At 43.0% G+C, this 13,556-nt stretch overlaps 1 protein-coding gene and 1 long non-coding RNA gene across 3 annotated transcripts in view; both read right to left on the bottom strand.

The window, feature by feature from the left end:
- Nucleotides 1-150: 150 nt before the first annotated feature.
- On the bottom strand, nucleotides 151-686 carry LOC144004102 (uncharacterized). Its single transcript, XR_013279204.1, has 2 exons — nucleotides 589-686; nucleotides 151-510 (listed from the first exon to the last, which is right to left on the bottom strand). It is a non-coding gene; the product is annotated as an uncharacterized LOC144004102 (long non-coding RNA).
- Nucleotides 687-696: 10 nt separating this feature from the next.
- The window catches only part of LOC144004097 (uncharacterized), a 22,144-nt gene continuing 9,284 nt past the window's right edge, over nucleotides 697-13,556 (bottom strand). Inside the window, exons 3-7 of one of the 2 annotated variants that reach the window (XR_013279201.1) lie at nucleotides 11,403-11,487; nucleotides 4,499-4,585; nucleotides 1,914-1,949; nucleotides 1,420-1,788; nucleotides 697-764 (exon numbers count right to left, since the gene is read on the bottom strand). Coding sequence is in view for 1 of the 2 variants with exons in the window: in XM_077501048.1 (XP_077357174.1) it covers nucleotides 1,533-1,788; nucleotides 1,914-1,949; nucleotides 4,499-4,585; nucleotides 11,403-11,487 (464 nt within the window). In the remaining variant the exon portion in view is untranslated. The other variant, XM_077501048.1, reaches the window with a different exon arrangement.

Genomic DNA, 13,556 nt, shown 5'->3' with positions numbered 1-13,556 from the left:
CGTAATCAGGAGGTATTTGAGGAAAGAATTAGTAGCCAAAAATGCACAATACTTAAAACTAGATCATTCATTTTTCAATGAATCTCTTTCTTGGTCTTGACACTTGTGGATTGGAAGCGGTCATTTGGGCAATAAAACAAATGAGACAAATTTGGTTTTCAGCCTTTATTAGTCTTTGAATAAAACAATACGGTACGAACACTTATGACACAAATTTGAGAGTGCAAATATGAATATTGAATAAAACTCACCACGGGTGCGATCTGTGACATGAAACTTTTTGACGTGTTTGAAGCAGGACGACGTCAGACTCCTGAGACGAATTGCTGCCCTCCAGGGAAGGCAGTAGGTTGTATAGTTAGCTCCTGATGGGGTAAAATCACAACCCTGAAACCACACAACCTACTACCTCACCCTGTACGAACACCATGAATCAGCGGGCCGTGAGGTTGAAAGCATCAGTTGAAGTTCATATGAGAATACTTGATGAGGTCGCTGCCTTGACAGTCGCTTCAGGAAAGACAGTAAGTTGTATAGTCACCTGACAGTTTGGGAAGGACCCGAAAACTATACAACCTACTACCTCACCCCAAAGGACCGTTGAACTCTTCCTCAAGGTGGCGCTCACGTCTCACAGCTGGCTGGCTGCCCACCCGAGCCAACATCGAAATAAAGGGCAACATTTTTGCAACTTACACTGCAACTGTGCTCTTGTCCTGGTGCTCGTGCCGCACGTGTGTCTGCCGCTCGCTCTCTCGCTCGGCCTGAAGGACACAAGGCAGGAGGAGAGTGTCACACTTTCACTTGGCTCTCACCTTACAGCCGAGGGTCAGGTAACAACGCTACAGGCTCTCGCTAGACGCCAGAAAGAAAAGGAGATACTGCTACATGCACTGCATCATACTGGCAGCCCTTTTCAAACAAAATTGTGATATACTGCAGCTTTCGCTTTGGATCTCTCACATTCCAAAAACATGCATCCTTGAAATTGTGAATAATCATGCTTGTTTGACTCACTTCTCTTGCGTAAACTCAAAGCGCGTTTCAGATACTTTCAGGCTATTGTGGCAGAGGGGAGATGTGACTCAGTGCCCTCAATTCTAACCACAATCGTGGTTTTTTTCTTTTTAATGAAGCTACTGTTCACTTAACCAGTACTACTAAATGTCCAGGCCTGTAAAGTATACTGACTCAGCACATGTTCGCACGGGGCCACATAAAATAAAAACTCTTACTTCTGACTTTTTATATGCTGCTATCATATATCCAAGTCTTCCTGGGTTTGGACGCAGGATCCAAAATAAAGGTGAGAAGACAAAAGCACATCGAGTAAACGTCACTAATGAGAGGAGAAGAAAAACAGTCCCCTGTTTGGCGAGCACGCGCATCATAAACTGCAAAGCTGCGTTAAGCTGTTACCAGAGATTGCTGCAACCATTTGAGATGAAGCTTTGCACTGGGCTGGGCTGCAGTTGATCAACGCCGCCAGCAGGGGTCCTCCCAAGCATGTGAGGCCCAAGAAGAGGGATCCGTCACAATAAGGCCTTTGTGCAGTTCCGGGACCAAGCCGGTGTGCCCTCATGCACTCGTTCCCCTCTCATCTTCATTTGACCTTTAGGCCCACTTGAGGCTTTGCTTCCCTCATTTTCCCTGTGCTGGTTGCTTTTGTTTGAGATGATCTCAGGGACGTACCCATTTCGACGACTCGACACACAACATCCTCGAGGAGCTTTGGACAGGTCTGCTCGTTTTCGCCCGACTCGAAGCAAAGCGGGAGTCTTCGGGGTTCTGAAAGAGGAAACCGGACAGAAGGGATTCGACTACATGGCGATCCAGAGCTAATCACATCCCTCATTCTAAAGGATATTAAATTAAGGATATTAAATGATTTTTTTTGGGGGGGGGCAACTAACCTTGAACTTGAGGTTAGCCCAGGAAATACACTCAGCCTGCAAATGAAAGGCAACGACAACAAGTCAGCTTCATGTGGTCATATTGGCACACGCGCATACACGCACACACCCAATACCGACAGACAAGATTACCCCCGCCCCCCATACACACACACACCCCCACACACACACCCACACACCCCAACACCCCCCCCATGTAGCTCATTTGGATCTCCTTGAGTGTACACTATCACTAGCTCAAGAATACTGCTACTCACTTTCAACACGATGTCATCACTGACTGGCAAGAAACGAAAACCAACTTTAATGGACCATTTCTGATTAAAAAGCACACACTCACTTTGCGGCGTTTGGCTTTTAACATTCAGATTCTTGAAAATGGTCTCTAATTAGACTTTAGTTCCAAAAATATTGAATGCAGAAATGACTTGGTATATTATTACAAAACAAAAAGAGCAAATAGACTCACATAATCTATTCAGTAAGGTGGGTTCATTTGAATTAAAACACACACAGTAAATACTGTCTAATAAATAGCAATGAAGTAATTGTACAAATATTTTTAAAAAACAAATATACACTGTATTTCATTAAATAATCTAATAAATTAAAAAAAGAACCACATAATGTCAAACACTATTAGAGTTACAGTCTAACAAATTAATATTATCCCATTTAAAAGGTTTTAAAAATTGCTGTTTTTAGTTTAGATAGATGTATTTCTATACGATAATATGCATATGCATACACACAAGGACACACACACACACACACACCCACACACACTAAATATAAAGCCTCTGGAAAATGAAGACTCTTGAAGGTAGCAATTAACAAAACACAAAAAAATACAGTTTTATTTAAAATGGAAAACTACAGCAGCAAATAATTTAAATGAAATAAAAAAATCAATACCTCCCACCCCCTCCCCCCACCACACACACACACACACACACACACGCACACACACCCCAAAGGCTTCTCACCACATTAAGACAAACAAATGGTGTGAGACTGAAAGTGTGTATTTATTATAGAAAAAAATCAATATGACGCCGGCTTTAATTTGAACTTTGCATGCTCAACATGGCCCAACTTCTGTGTGCGTGTGTGTGTGTGTGTGGTAAAGGCCAGTGTCCCATTGTGCGTGTGAATAGTGCGAGAAGGAGGCTGTGCTTTGGCCTGCACTCCTTGCGAGAGGCGTGGGAACCTCATTCATTTCATCTGGCCAAGCCAGGGCGTCATTGTGGGGTGAACACCATCAAATGGCAATTTGCACTCACTGGCTGTTTGTGCGTGTGTGTCTTTCCCTCACTTTCAACTCATATGTCAATATTTTCTATCAGATTTATTTTTTGGAAGGTAAAACAATCATATATCATTTGCACATTTATTTGACCTTTTCAATCTTAAGTTTTTTGAAAATGAATTTCAGAGCCTTTAATATAATGTAATTATATATATATATATATATATATATATATATATATATATATATATATATATATATATATATATAATAAAACACACACACACACACTTGTAAATCATACAAAATCACGTGGACAGTAAAAGAATGTCAAAGCACAATGAAAAATGTGCGTGAGTGGCAAGCCTCATGCATTCAAGCATTCTCTGAGGGGAGGAGGGGTTCAGACGTATCACACACAATTTTTTTTGCTTTCCTGTCGGGGCGACAGAGATGGTGGCGCGCTCATAGTGTAACGAGTGGCAGATGACAAGTAGGTAGGAGGTGTGATGACTCACACTGCCTCCACTTCTATCTTGTCATCACTGTCCATTCTCGACATTTTTAATGGCATATATATATTTTTTTTTTTGTGTGTAATTGTGATATTCCTCTTTCAGGGGTGTTGTGGGTCCAATGCTAACGCTAATATTGCAACATAAGAATTCTAAAAGCTTCCAGTTAAACAGCGCACCCATTTTAGGGTAGACAGACTTACATAATTTTTAAAGAAATTGGCAAAAGAAAAAGGAAGTAATGTACCTTAGTGCAAAAGAAAAAAATGTTTTAAGATTTAAAAAATAAATAAAATAAAATTATAATTTGTCCCTCAGGCTTGTCGAAGCTTCATAAAGCTACGTGTGGCCACGTGTCACTGATGAACCCTTTTTTAATGTTCAGTCTTAATCACAACCGCAGACAGTTTTGAACGCAGCAAGCCAATCTAGTTGTTTTTGGATGACTGAAAAAGGAGAAGTCAGTCAGTCAGGCTGGCAAAGCGGCAGAGATGGAGCGTTATGGTGTGGCTCGGCCTTGTGCAGCAGGCCCTGCCTGGACCCGGGCGGGCCCAGCACTCCTCTGCTTCCTGTAACCTCGTCTCTTTTCAGCACATCAAATGTGCAGCTTCAACTGAAAGTCGGGATACACCAAATGGAGATGAGCTCGATTTGGTCTCAAGTCTCGTAGCCAATGCCACGTTTGCCCCGGGCTTACATCTCCGAAAGGTCAAGAAGCAAGCAGACGCGGGAATCGGATCCAACATTCTCTTTGTGCTTTTCACACTTTTGCACATAAAAACCTTGAAGCTTCATTTGCTCACACACACTCTCTGACTTACCCAGTGAGGTTTAACGCTGAGAGATCTCTACCGTTGACTGTGGCGGGTGTCTGGCTCACCACATTGCAGCTCGTCCGCATATCCGCTCTGTGGACGAGAGGCAGAGAAGCAAGTCGGGTTCAGTCAGGAGCGTGCCAACGAACATCCCGTCCGGACTGTCGGAAAAGTCCAGTGGCCTGTATGCATGTGTGTGAGTGACCATCTGTCGGACCCCCTGTCTGGTTTCTGACCACCTTGGTCCAGACCGCCTCCAAGCATGCGGTAGAACCTGGCTAAAGCAATTCCAATATTCACAAGGGGACGTCCCTCGTTCTGTCAGGACCCGCCACGATGGGGGAGACCATGTGCTTTCCCATGGAGTGGCGTGTTCCTCCCGTCTGGCAGTTAACAAGGCTTTGAATGAGGAATGTTAGCAAACAGAGCCGCTGCACGTCGGCCCAATGCTAAGCCGGGCAACCAGTCAGATTGCAGCAGCGGCCCAGGCGTATGAATAATGCAAAGGGAGCAGAGGAGGCGAAGCTCCTCCCTCGCGCTGCTCCTGCCCGAGCCCGACACCACGCCGCCCTCCCCACCCTTTGCTCCAAACTCAAATGCCTTCACGGGAGCACAGCGAGGAGGAAAGGCGATTGGGGAGCTCGCTCGGCAGCGACTCCTTGAAATGGACTCAAGCAAAGGTCGTGCGCGAGGACAACGGTCGAGCCGTTCCTCAAACATGCTACTTTTTCTCCCCCATCTCGCTCCTTTATGGCTTTCTGTGCCTTTTGTTTAGAATTGGCACCTGTCCCAGAAAAAAAGCCTGGTCGGCTACTCCGCCCTCCTGCTCTGCTTTCACTGGAGACGAGCGAGACAGAGGAGGAGAAAGAGAGAGAGAGAGGGTGGGGCACAACACCCAAAAAGAGGGAGAGGTCGAGAGATGGAAGAGGAAGGTGGAGGGCAGATAAGAGCAAGGCAAAATATTTGACAAAAAATCCACTCACGAGCAGAAGCAGCCGAAAAAAGCAGGGCGGACACGACAAAAACAGAGTTTGAGTGGCTGAAGAATACCCAAAAATGTCTTCCGTGCGGAATTATTGGAGGAAAGCAAGCCACATGTTGCTTGGTAGCAGGCACAGGGTTAAAATCCTGGGACTGCGAGCAGTAAAATATCCCTCCCTCTTTTGGCACCGAGGGGAGGGCCCGCCTGTAGAAATAGCACAGTGGAGGGACGCCCCTCTCTCCCCCCATCTCTCTCTCTCTCTCTCTCTCTCTCACTCACTCACTCACTCACTCACTCACTCACTCACTCACTCACTCACTCACTCACTCACTCACTCACTCACTCACTCACTCACTCACTCACTCACTCACTCACTCACGGCTATCCTAGTCTACCCTCTCGCATGTGGCTGGGACCCAGGCAGAAAAGAGAAGGAGGAGGGCGATGGATAGAAAAAGAAGCAAGAGCCAGGCGAGGAGATGAGGGAGGGGGGAGTCGGGGTTGGAGCTGTGAGTGGAGGAGAAAGGGCTCAGCTGATGATGAAACATGTGGGAGTGGGTACGCGTTTCATCACCGCTGCAATACTCTCAACAGGAGGGAGGGCCATGTGTGAGAGTATAAGCACTCATGTATGATTAGGCCAATAAATTAAACCGATTTTGTAACATGCCTTGCAAATGAATAACTTCAAATGTGTACGTTTGAGACCATGCAGGATGCTCGCAACATCAAACAACTACCCAACAGGAAGTGGCAGCCAATCACGACTGCCGTCTTGATTCAAGGTCATTTTTTTTGTCTCTCCGCCACAAACATGTTGATAACTCGTTCAACGGCACCCTTAAAGCCAAACGAGCACCTGGCCATGAGAGAAAATGGCGTCTGATATGCCCACCATGACGAGGCCAGCCTTTCCTCGCCAGAAGTGCGTGCGAATGAGGGAAGACATATCGGGACGACAAAACGGACTGGTTGTGTCCTTCCCCTTGCACCTCGCTGACTAGCCGATTCTGTCTCCAACTCTGCAAGCATTAAATTCAGGCCATGTGCATCGAGCATCGTCTGTGTGTTTTGCGCCAAATAACACGCCTGCTATCTTCCTCTGTCACCCGTCTTGAACACCTTTGTAGCCACCTGGCCAAGGTCATCCGCACCATGTCCACATTCCACCCAACCTTTTTCAGCTACCAAAATGCCCTTTAGCATTTTGCGCCAGATTCCACCACTGCAAAAAAACAAAACAAAAAACCAACGCCAGTCCCCTCCCCTTCAGTTTCTCTTTCCCAAAAAGAGCCCACAACTCAAGCACCAGCAACATTTTCCTCTCCTCGATGTTGCACAAAAGATCCGGTCGGATGGTGGGAGGGGAAGGAAAAAGTGTCGAGAAACACGACACATCATGTAGCACAGCTAGTTGCTGCTCTTGATTTTCATGCTTACAGTAACCCATCAAAAGCACACACACTTCAGTGGCAGTCTATGCTCGCTCCTTGCAAACGTCGTTTCACTCGCGCACACGCACACCCCCACACACACAAAGCAGTGAATACAACTCTGCTCGGCTTTCCACAATCTCAAAATGAAGAATTCAGGCCCCTCGTACTCTGCTATCTTCTCACTCACACACACACTCACACTCACGCACACGCAAGCTGTAAACATGGGTGACAGAAAATCCGGCGACTCGGGAGGCGAGCAAAGCTTCTTTGTGGAGACACATGTTCACTCATGATGAGAAAAACACAAACGGTCGAAAGCTGCTGACGTCATATCTCGCCACGTTTGCTCAACCAATAGCGACCAGCATGAAATGTGTGCCGAAATCAAACAATAGCGTCGGCAAATGCATTGATCAGCATTTTTTGTTGTTGCAAAGACTATCATGGCCCCCACCCCCTCACCGATCAAGACTGTGTTCCTGACACTTGTTTACAGTCTAACGTGGCAGGAATTCCAAAAACTTAGCGGAGCCTGTTCCTCTGCCGTACGTCGCCGAGGGTTCACCTGAGGATACAGCTCCAACTTTGGCTCAGATGCAACTTTTGACACTGTAGCCTCTGCACAGGCCTCGCCCCCCCAACTGCTGCAGCCTGCGTAATGCTAATATTGATGACGCTCCACTATTAACTGCTTTGCACGATTACCTCAGTGAGCCGGTGCTAACGTAGCATCTCAATGAAATTGTAAACAATTGAATTTTAATTTTTGCAATCATCCATCATCAATAACAACTCAAATATATGATCACATTTACACATTAAAGCAAACAAATGCAATTCAACAGGCAAATTTAACATTAGACACCATTTAAAATGAAGTTCATTGTCAAATTTCTAGTGCTGTCAAACGATTAAAATTTTTAATCTGATAAATCGCACTTTTTAATTTTTATTAATCACGATTAATCAGCTAAATTACTTGCGTATTTGCGTAATATAAAATAAATACAAAATACCGTAATATTTTTCCATTAACACATTTAATTATCTGAATGTCATTTGCAAACATTGATTAAATGCATGTACGCAATTGCATGCATGCGTGTATTGCTCAAAACGTAACAGCATCATATCAACTGCAATTATTAATTAATTAAACGCAAATTACTTTTGTTTTATCTAAAGTCCCGTCGGGGTGTTTTTTAAAGCAAAATTTACCACCGAGCACACCAACCGGAGTCACCCCGTTCATTTTGGAACAACTGGCGTAGGAAATGCCGTAAATTGACCTCATCACTGACCTGCGCAGCCTTCAATGTAACCATCCGCGGCTACGTTCAAGACTCAAGTGCGGTCAAAAAAATATAGTGTGATTAATATGCGTTAATACGTGATTAATGAGACATTTTTCTGTGATCAATTAATCTATTAACGCTTTAACTTTGACAGTCCTACAAATTTCACAACTACAAAGCTAATTAATAGCTAATGACTCAGTGATTCAGTTAAAGGTTGTGGCGTGTTTTAAAAATGTAATTATGATGACAAAAGTGTCAAATTAGGGCTGAGGCAATATGGCCTTTAAAAACTTCAAATTCTTTTGCCAATTTTAATGGTTTTTCTTCTCTCATTTACAGAAAAAAAAGACAATGTCCTTTTTAAAAACAAGTTTCTTCCTTTGTTTTTCGCTCCTGGGATTTGCTTTTCCCCCCTGATACTATCTTTATTAAGAGCATTTTTTTTTAACCAAAATAAGAAATTTTTACTTTACATGTAATATTCTAAAATTATTTTTTCTTGTGAAAGAAAAAAAAATCCCTTCTGTCAAATGTAAATGGACATTATAAGTGTCCAAGCGTCAAAGTGTACGAAACTACGAATCAAACACCTTTCAGCTCTCTCTGCTTTCTCTCATGCAGGCGTGGCGCATCCAACTCGGCAAATTATTTGTTGCTTGGAAGCACATAGCTTGGATCAAAAGTTTCAAAGCTGTGGTTAAAATCGCTGCTTGTGTGACTTATTAATAGGCAACATATCTTGACCAATATTCGGTACAATTGTCTGATTTCTCCTCTTGTTAAACTGACATCGTGCAAAAGATTCAACTCGAATTGTTTGTTTTTTCGTGGGAATTAAATTCCCTCGTCACAAAAAAAAAACTTTTTAAAGGGAGTCTGGTTAGCAACCCAGTTGGCAAGATGACCGTGATTTTCTAAACTTAAAAGGTCACGAAAGGATTGCGAATATTTGTAAAATATAGCAACCACATGGCTAAGTTTGCAAGACAAAATTAGCACCTCCATTTGCAGCCATTTTGTTAGTGTGGATCTAACGCATCAAACCTAATGAATTGCTCAAATGTGATAGGATCCCCATGAATTCCATACACTTCCTGCGCTCGGGCCCGGCTCCGTCTACAAGGTGGTCCGCGGAGGGGCCCCTCGGCAGCACGCGCCGCGACAACTTCTCTATTACAAACGAGACCTCTAAGGTCAACCTCTGAAGGGTTTTGAACAAAGGGCATGACCCCGGGGTCAGAAGTGGAATGCCAGGGGCAGGCCCGGGGCCCCCAACGCAAAGAGAGCATGCTGTTTGCTTTGAGAGGTAAGGATCGCTAACACGGAGGCCTAATAAGGATTAAGGGGCCGTGTCTCCTTTGGGATGTCACTCAGGGGCCTCATACATCAGCCTCTATTAACCTCTGTGACCTTCAGCGGCCACTATTGGGCTCTAGGTCACACGCTCTAACGCCGCAGAGCCATAAAACTAACGCTCCCTGCGACCTCTTGCTGATAACACTAACAAATTGTTTTAAGAGTCTAAAGGAGGCACAAATAGGATCCAATCCCTGGAGGTTTACCTGTTAAGGCAAGTTTTCATGAGGTTGGCATCGGCGGGGGAAAAGTCAAATTGTCTGCCTTTTTTATTTATACCGGACAGGTCCTAATAAAATGTCCTAAAAAGATATAAAAATACAACACGAGTAACCAAGTTTTCCTCACTTTAATACAAGCCAGGCCCAAAACTTTGATGAAAGCCGCTGAGCTCTCACAGTCAGAAGCACAAAATGGAGGACATGAACAGACAACATGGCGGCCTGAGTGACGCAGCTTCTCTCATACCGAATTTGCCTCATCAAGTATCAACAACATGCGCTACACAAATACAAATACAATCAAAGGTAAAAAATGTGAATTCCTTCAGTCAATTTGTAACCAAACTGAAATTAATTCAAGCTACAAAATACATTTGACAATTTTAGATTGTATTTCTGCTATTACATGATTGTAATAGATTGTCTGAAAAACATTATGAATATAACTTTAATTATTCTGTTTGCAAATTGTGGAAGCATAAATGTCATTGTAGGAAGAAAAAACTACAATATATTCATTGAGAGGGACAGCCCAAATCAAGCAGATTTAAATACGCAAACACTAGAAAAATTGCACGTCACAGTACTGCATTGATATATGGGGCTAAAAGTCTCATTTTGAAGTATTTGTTCTTTTTTATGAAATACATATTTTATCAAAATGGTGACTTTGGTCACTGATCAGTTTAACTTTTTTTTTTTTTTTTTAACTGTTTTCCAGTTACATATGACCAAAAAAGTAACTTTATGATTAGAGGTTTGGAAAAGAATAAACTAATAATTTTAAAAGAATAAATTGCAAATGAAAGTTGCCATTTAGGATTTTCTTGTAAAACACCCTCTTAATTATGATATTAGTGTGTGCTTTGCATTTTGCTGCTGTATAATTTTAGGAGCTGTTTTAACTTTTGACACAAACTGCCTAATTAGTCGGCTAAATTCTCTCAACCATTTTGAAAGGTTTACAGAGCTAAATTGCTCAATATTATGTCTCACAAATGCAGTTGGTCTGGAAAAGTAGACAACCTTTAAGTGGATGAAAATACGAATACTTTTCTTGGAGCCTTTGCTGTTCAAGATATGTTGGGAAATATTTACAATAAAATGTTTCAAATGTATATCTACAATTTGTGTTGAATTTTTCAGTATTGTTGAAAAGGAGCGCATTACTTTGTAAATCATGAAGTCACTCACTCACCTCCGGGGAAGCAAGCCTCTCTCTGCGGCAGGCGAGACGAGCGCAAGCCCATGCAGCAAAGTTTGGAAAAAAGGAGAGAGGGACTCCGGCGGGGCCTGTGCTTGCTAAGAACAAGTGTCCTTTAGTAGCTTATAAAAATGCCGAATGGGCGATAAATCCTCGCAGCTTGGCCCTTTTTTTGCAGCTCTGCCCTCATTTAAGGAAGGGCAGTGCTTTAGTGGAATCGTCATCCTACTTTTTAACCATCAGACTCCCTCTCTCCTTTTGACAACTCTTGCTTCTCATACTACTCGCAATATAGACGTTTAATTCAATTGATATTATGACATGAATATTCATCCAGGGAGGCCAGACTGATCTTGCCTGTTTTCTCTTGTGTAATTTAAACGTGTGCAAAAAAGTAAACGAAGACTCACGGTGCATCTTGATGGAGTCCATCCAAATATGCTGCAATGCTGGAGCACAAAAGCTTCCTGCACGGCACGTCAAGTGCTCTCAAGGCTGTAACAAACAATAACACGACTCTTTAGAGCAAAGAGGCAATTTGAAAAAAACAAAAAACAAAACTTCAATTATAAAGCTGAAGCACCCCCTTTCCAATAAAAGCTTTAAAACACAGGTAACATTTCAAGAGCTTTCTTTTTGTGGACCTTATCCGAGCCGGTGTGAGAGCCTCTGGTACACTCGCGCTGTGTGTGGGGTGCGTCCTCTAAAACGGATTCGGACCTGCTGTTGCTTCTAGCTCGATGCCACGTCACAGCGCTGGCTGGACGGGGCCTGCGTGACCTAGCTCGGCCCAGATCAGATCCCTGCGCACCCCCCGGCCCCCATTGGGAGCATACAGCCACACTCCACACGAGAAAGGAGGGAGCCATGTTCAATCTAGGCAGCAAATGGGACCTTCATGCAATGTCGACTACAAGTGACAGCTTGTTCCTAGCCATGGAGTTTGTGTATCTGAATGAGATTTATTTGGTTTCATATTGCGTATGGAATCATCTGGCTTACGCACAAACGCACAGCTCATCAATATGTCAATAACCCGAAAACTGCAGAATCCGTTTATGTGCGCAATGGTTCCCTCTTCGGACAACAATAAAGAGCTTTTTCCATTGTATTTTTTATGTGGTTTGATTTGTAAAAAAAAAGAAAAAAAATGTTTGTGGATGTATATTCTACTTAAGGAAGCAAACTGAAAAATGAAGCGTGCTAACAAGATTCGTGAGATGTTGAGCTTTTTGTTTTTAGCACCTTTGTAGGACTCTGTCAACATTTCAGACTGTGATGACAAATATTTGCCCATTAAAATCCATTAAAAATAAAAACTATTTCTCTAAAATGTGGAAAACACCCTGCAATTAATACTGCTGCACAAGGTTAAAAAACTAAATATCGTTTTCATGCTTTTTGTTCCCTGGTTCAGCTATTTAAGCCTGAACTTGATATTATGCCTAAAGTTTCAAATGTGGCCCCCATCCAGTTGATGAAACAAGACCCTTTCACTTTGCTTGAAATAAACAATGGAAGGAACAATTTTTTTTTCACCATTGACATGATTTAGCTAACTTATTAAATTTGATTTACACTTCTTGAAACATTTTTCATCCCTCCACCTGAAAGTGTTGGTGCTGTCTGCAGCAGTGTTCATGCGAGAGCAAGCGGTGCAAGAGAGCCGCTGGCTCTCAGGGGTTAAGATGCTAGCAGTCATGCGCCTGTCGGCTGCAACAAAAGCCTGCCTATGTCGGCTGCATACAGATGGAGCGAGCTCCTTTGTGTGCGCCGTTTCACACGTTGCAGCCGCAGAGTTGCCAGGTCTGGCTCTCGGGGCCCTGGCTGCGGGCCTGCCTGGCCAGTAGCTTGCGCCACCTGAAGCAGGGCTCGCATATCGCTATTCTTTACAGCACGTCTCCCAAGATAATGGAGCGCAAGTCCAAAAAGTGTGTCACGCGGCCGAGCATGGTCCTGCCGTCTCGGATCAGCATGACACGGGGGAACTTAGGGGAGGAAAAAAATGTGAGTAACTCACCTGTACTGTGTTGCGATAGCCAATCAGCATGTTTTGTAGTCTATGTTGCATACTAACAATACAAGCTGTATGAAATTCTATAATATTAACACTTTAGCAAACTCCTATTTAGTACATTTTAGTGTGTCTAATGAATTGGTTTCAAGATAACTTAAACAAATGAATCTATAACAATGTAGTGTATCGAATGTTTTCAAACTATATCATTAAAATATAAAACACAGAATAATACTATTTACATTATTCATGCAACAAAGGGAGCTGATATTTGATTTGTCTTTTCTACTTGCACTTATTTTGTTGTTTTAAAGCGTTTGTTTTGTTTTGTTTTCTCAAAAATAGGTTTGACTTAACCCCTTCGCTGCACTGTGGTACAGCTCATGGAGAGACTTTCAATCCTATGTGTCTGTCTAGTACGTTACTGCACAATAAACAATCTCATGCATCTACAATCCAAATAAAGAAAGATTATTATTTTTCCCCCTCACATTAACGCAAACAACACAAATGGAATTTCACTGTGGGAATTCCCAACTATGTGCCA

Source organism: Festucalex cinctus, chromosome 16 (genome assembly GCF_051991245.1).
Source record: "Festucalex cinctus isolate MCC-2025b chromosome 16, RoL_Fcin_1.0, whole genome shotgun sequence".
Lineage (NCBI taxonomy): Eukaryota > Metazoa > Chordata > Actinopteri > Syngnathiformes > Syngnathidae > Festucalex > Festucalex cinctus.
Note: the sequence above shows the minus strand (reverse complement) of the source record. Positions and strands in the feature narration are given on the sequence as shown.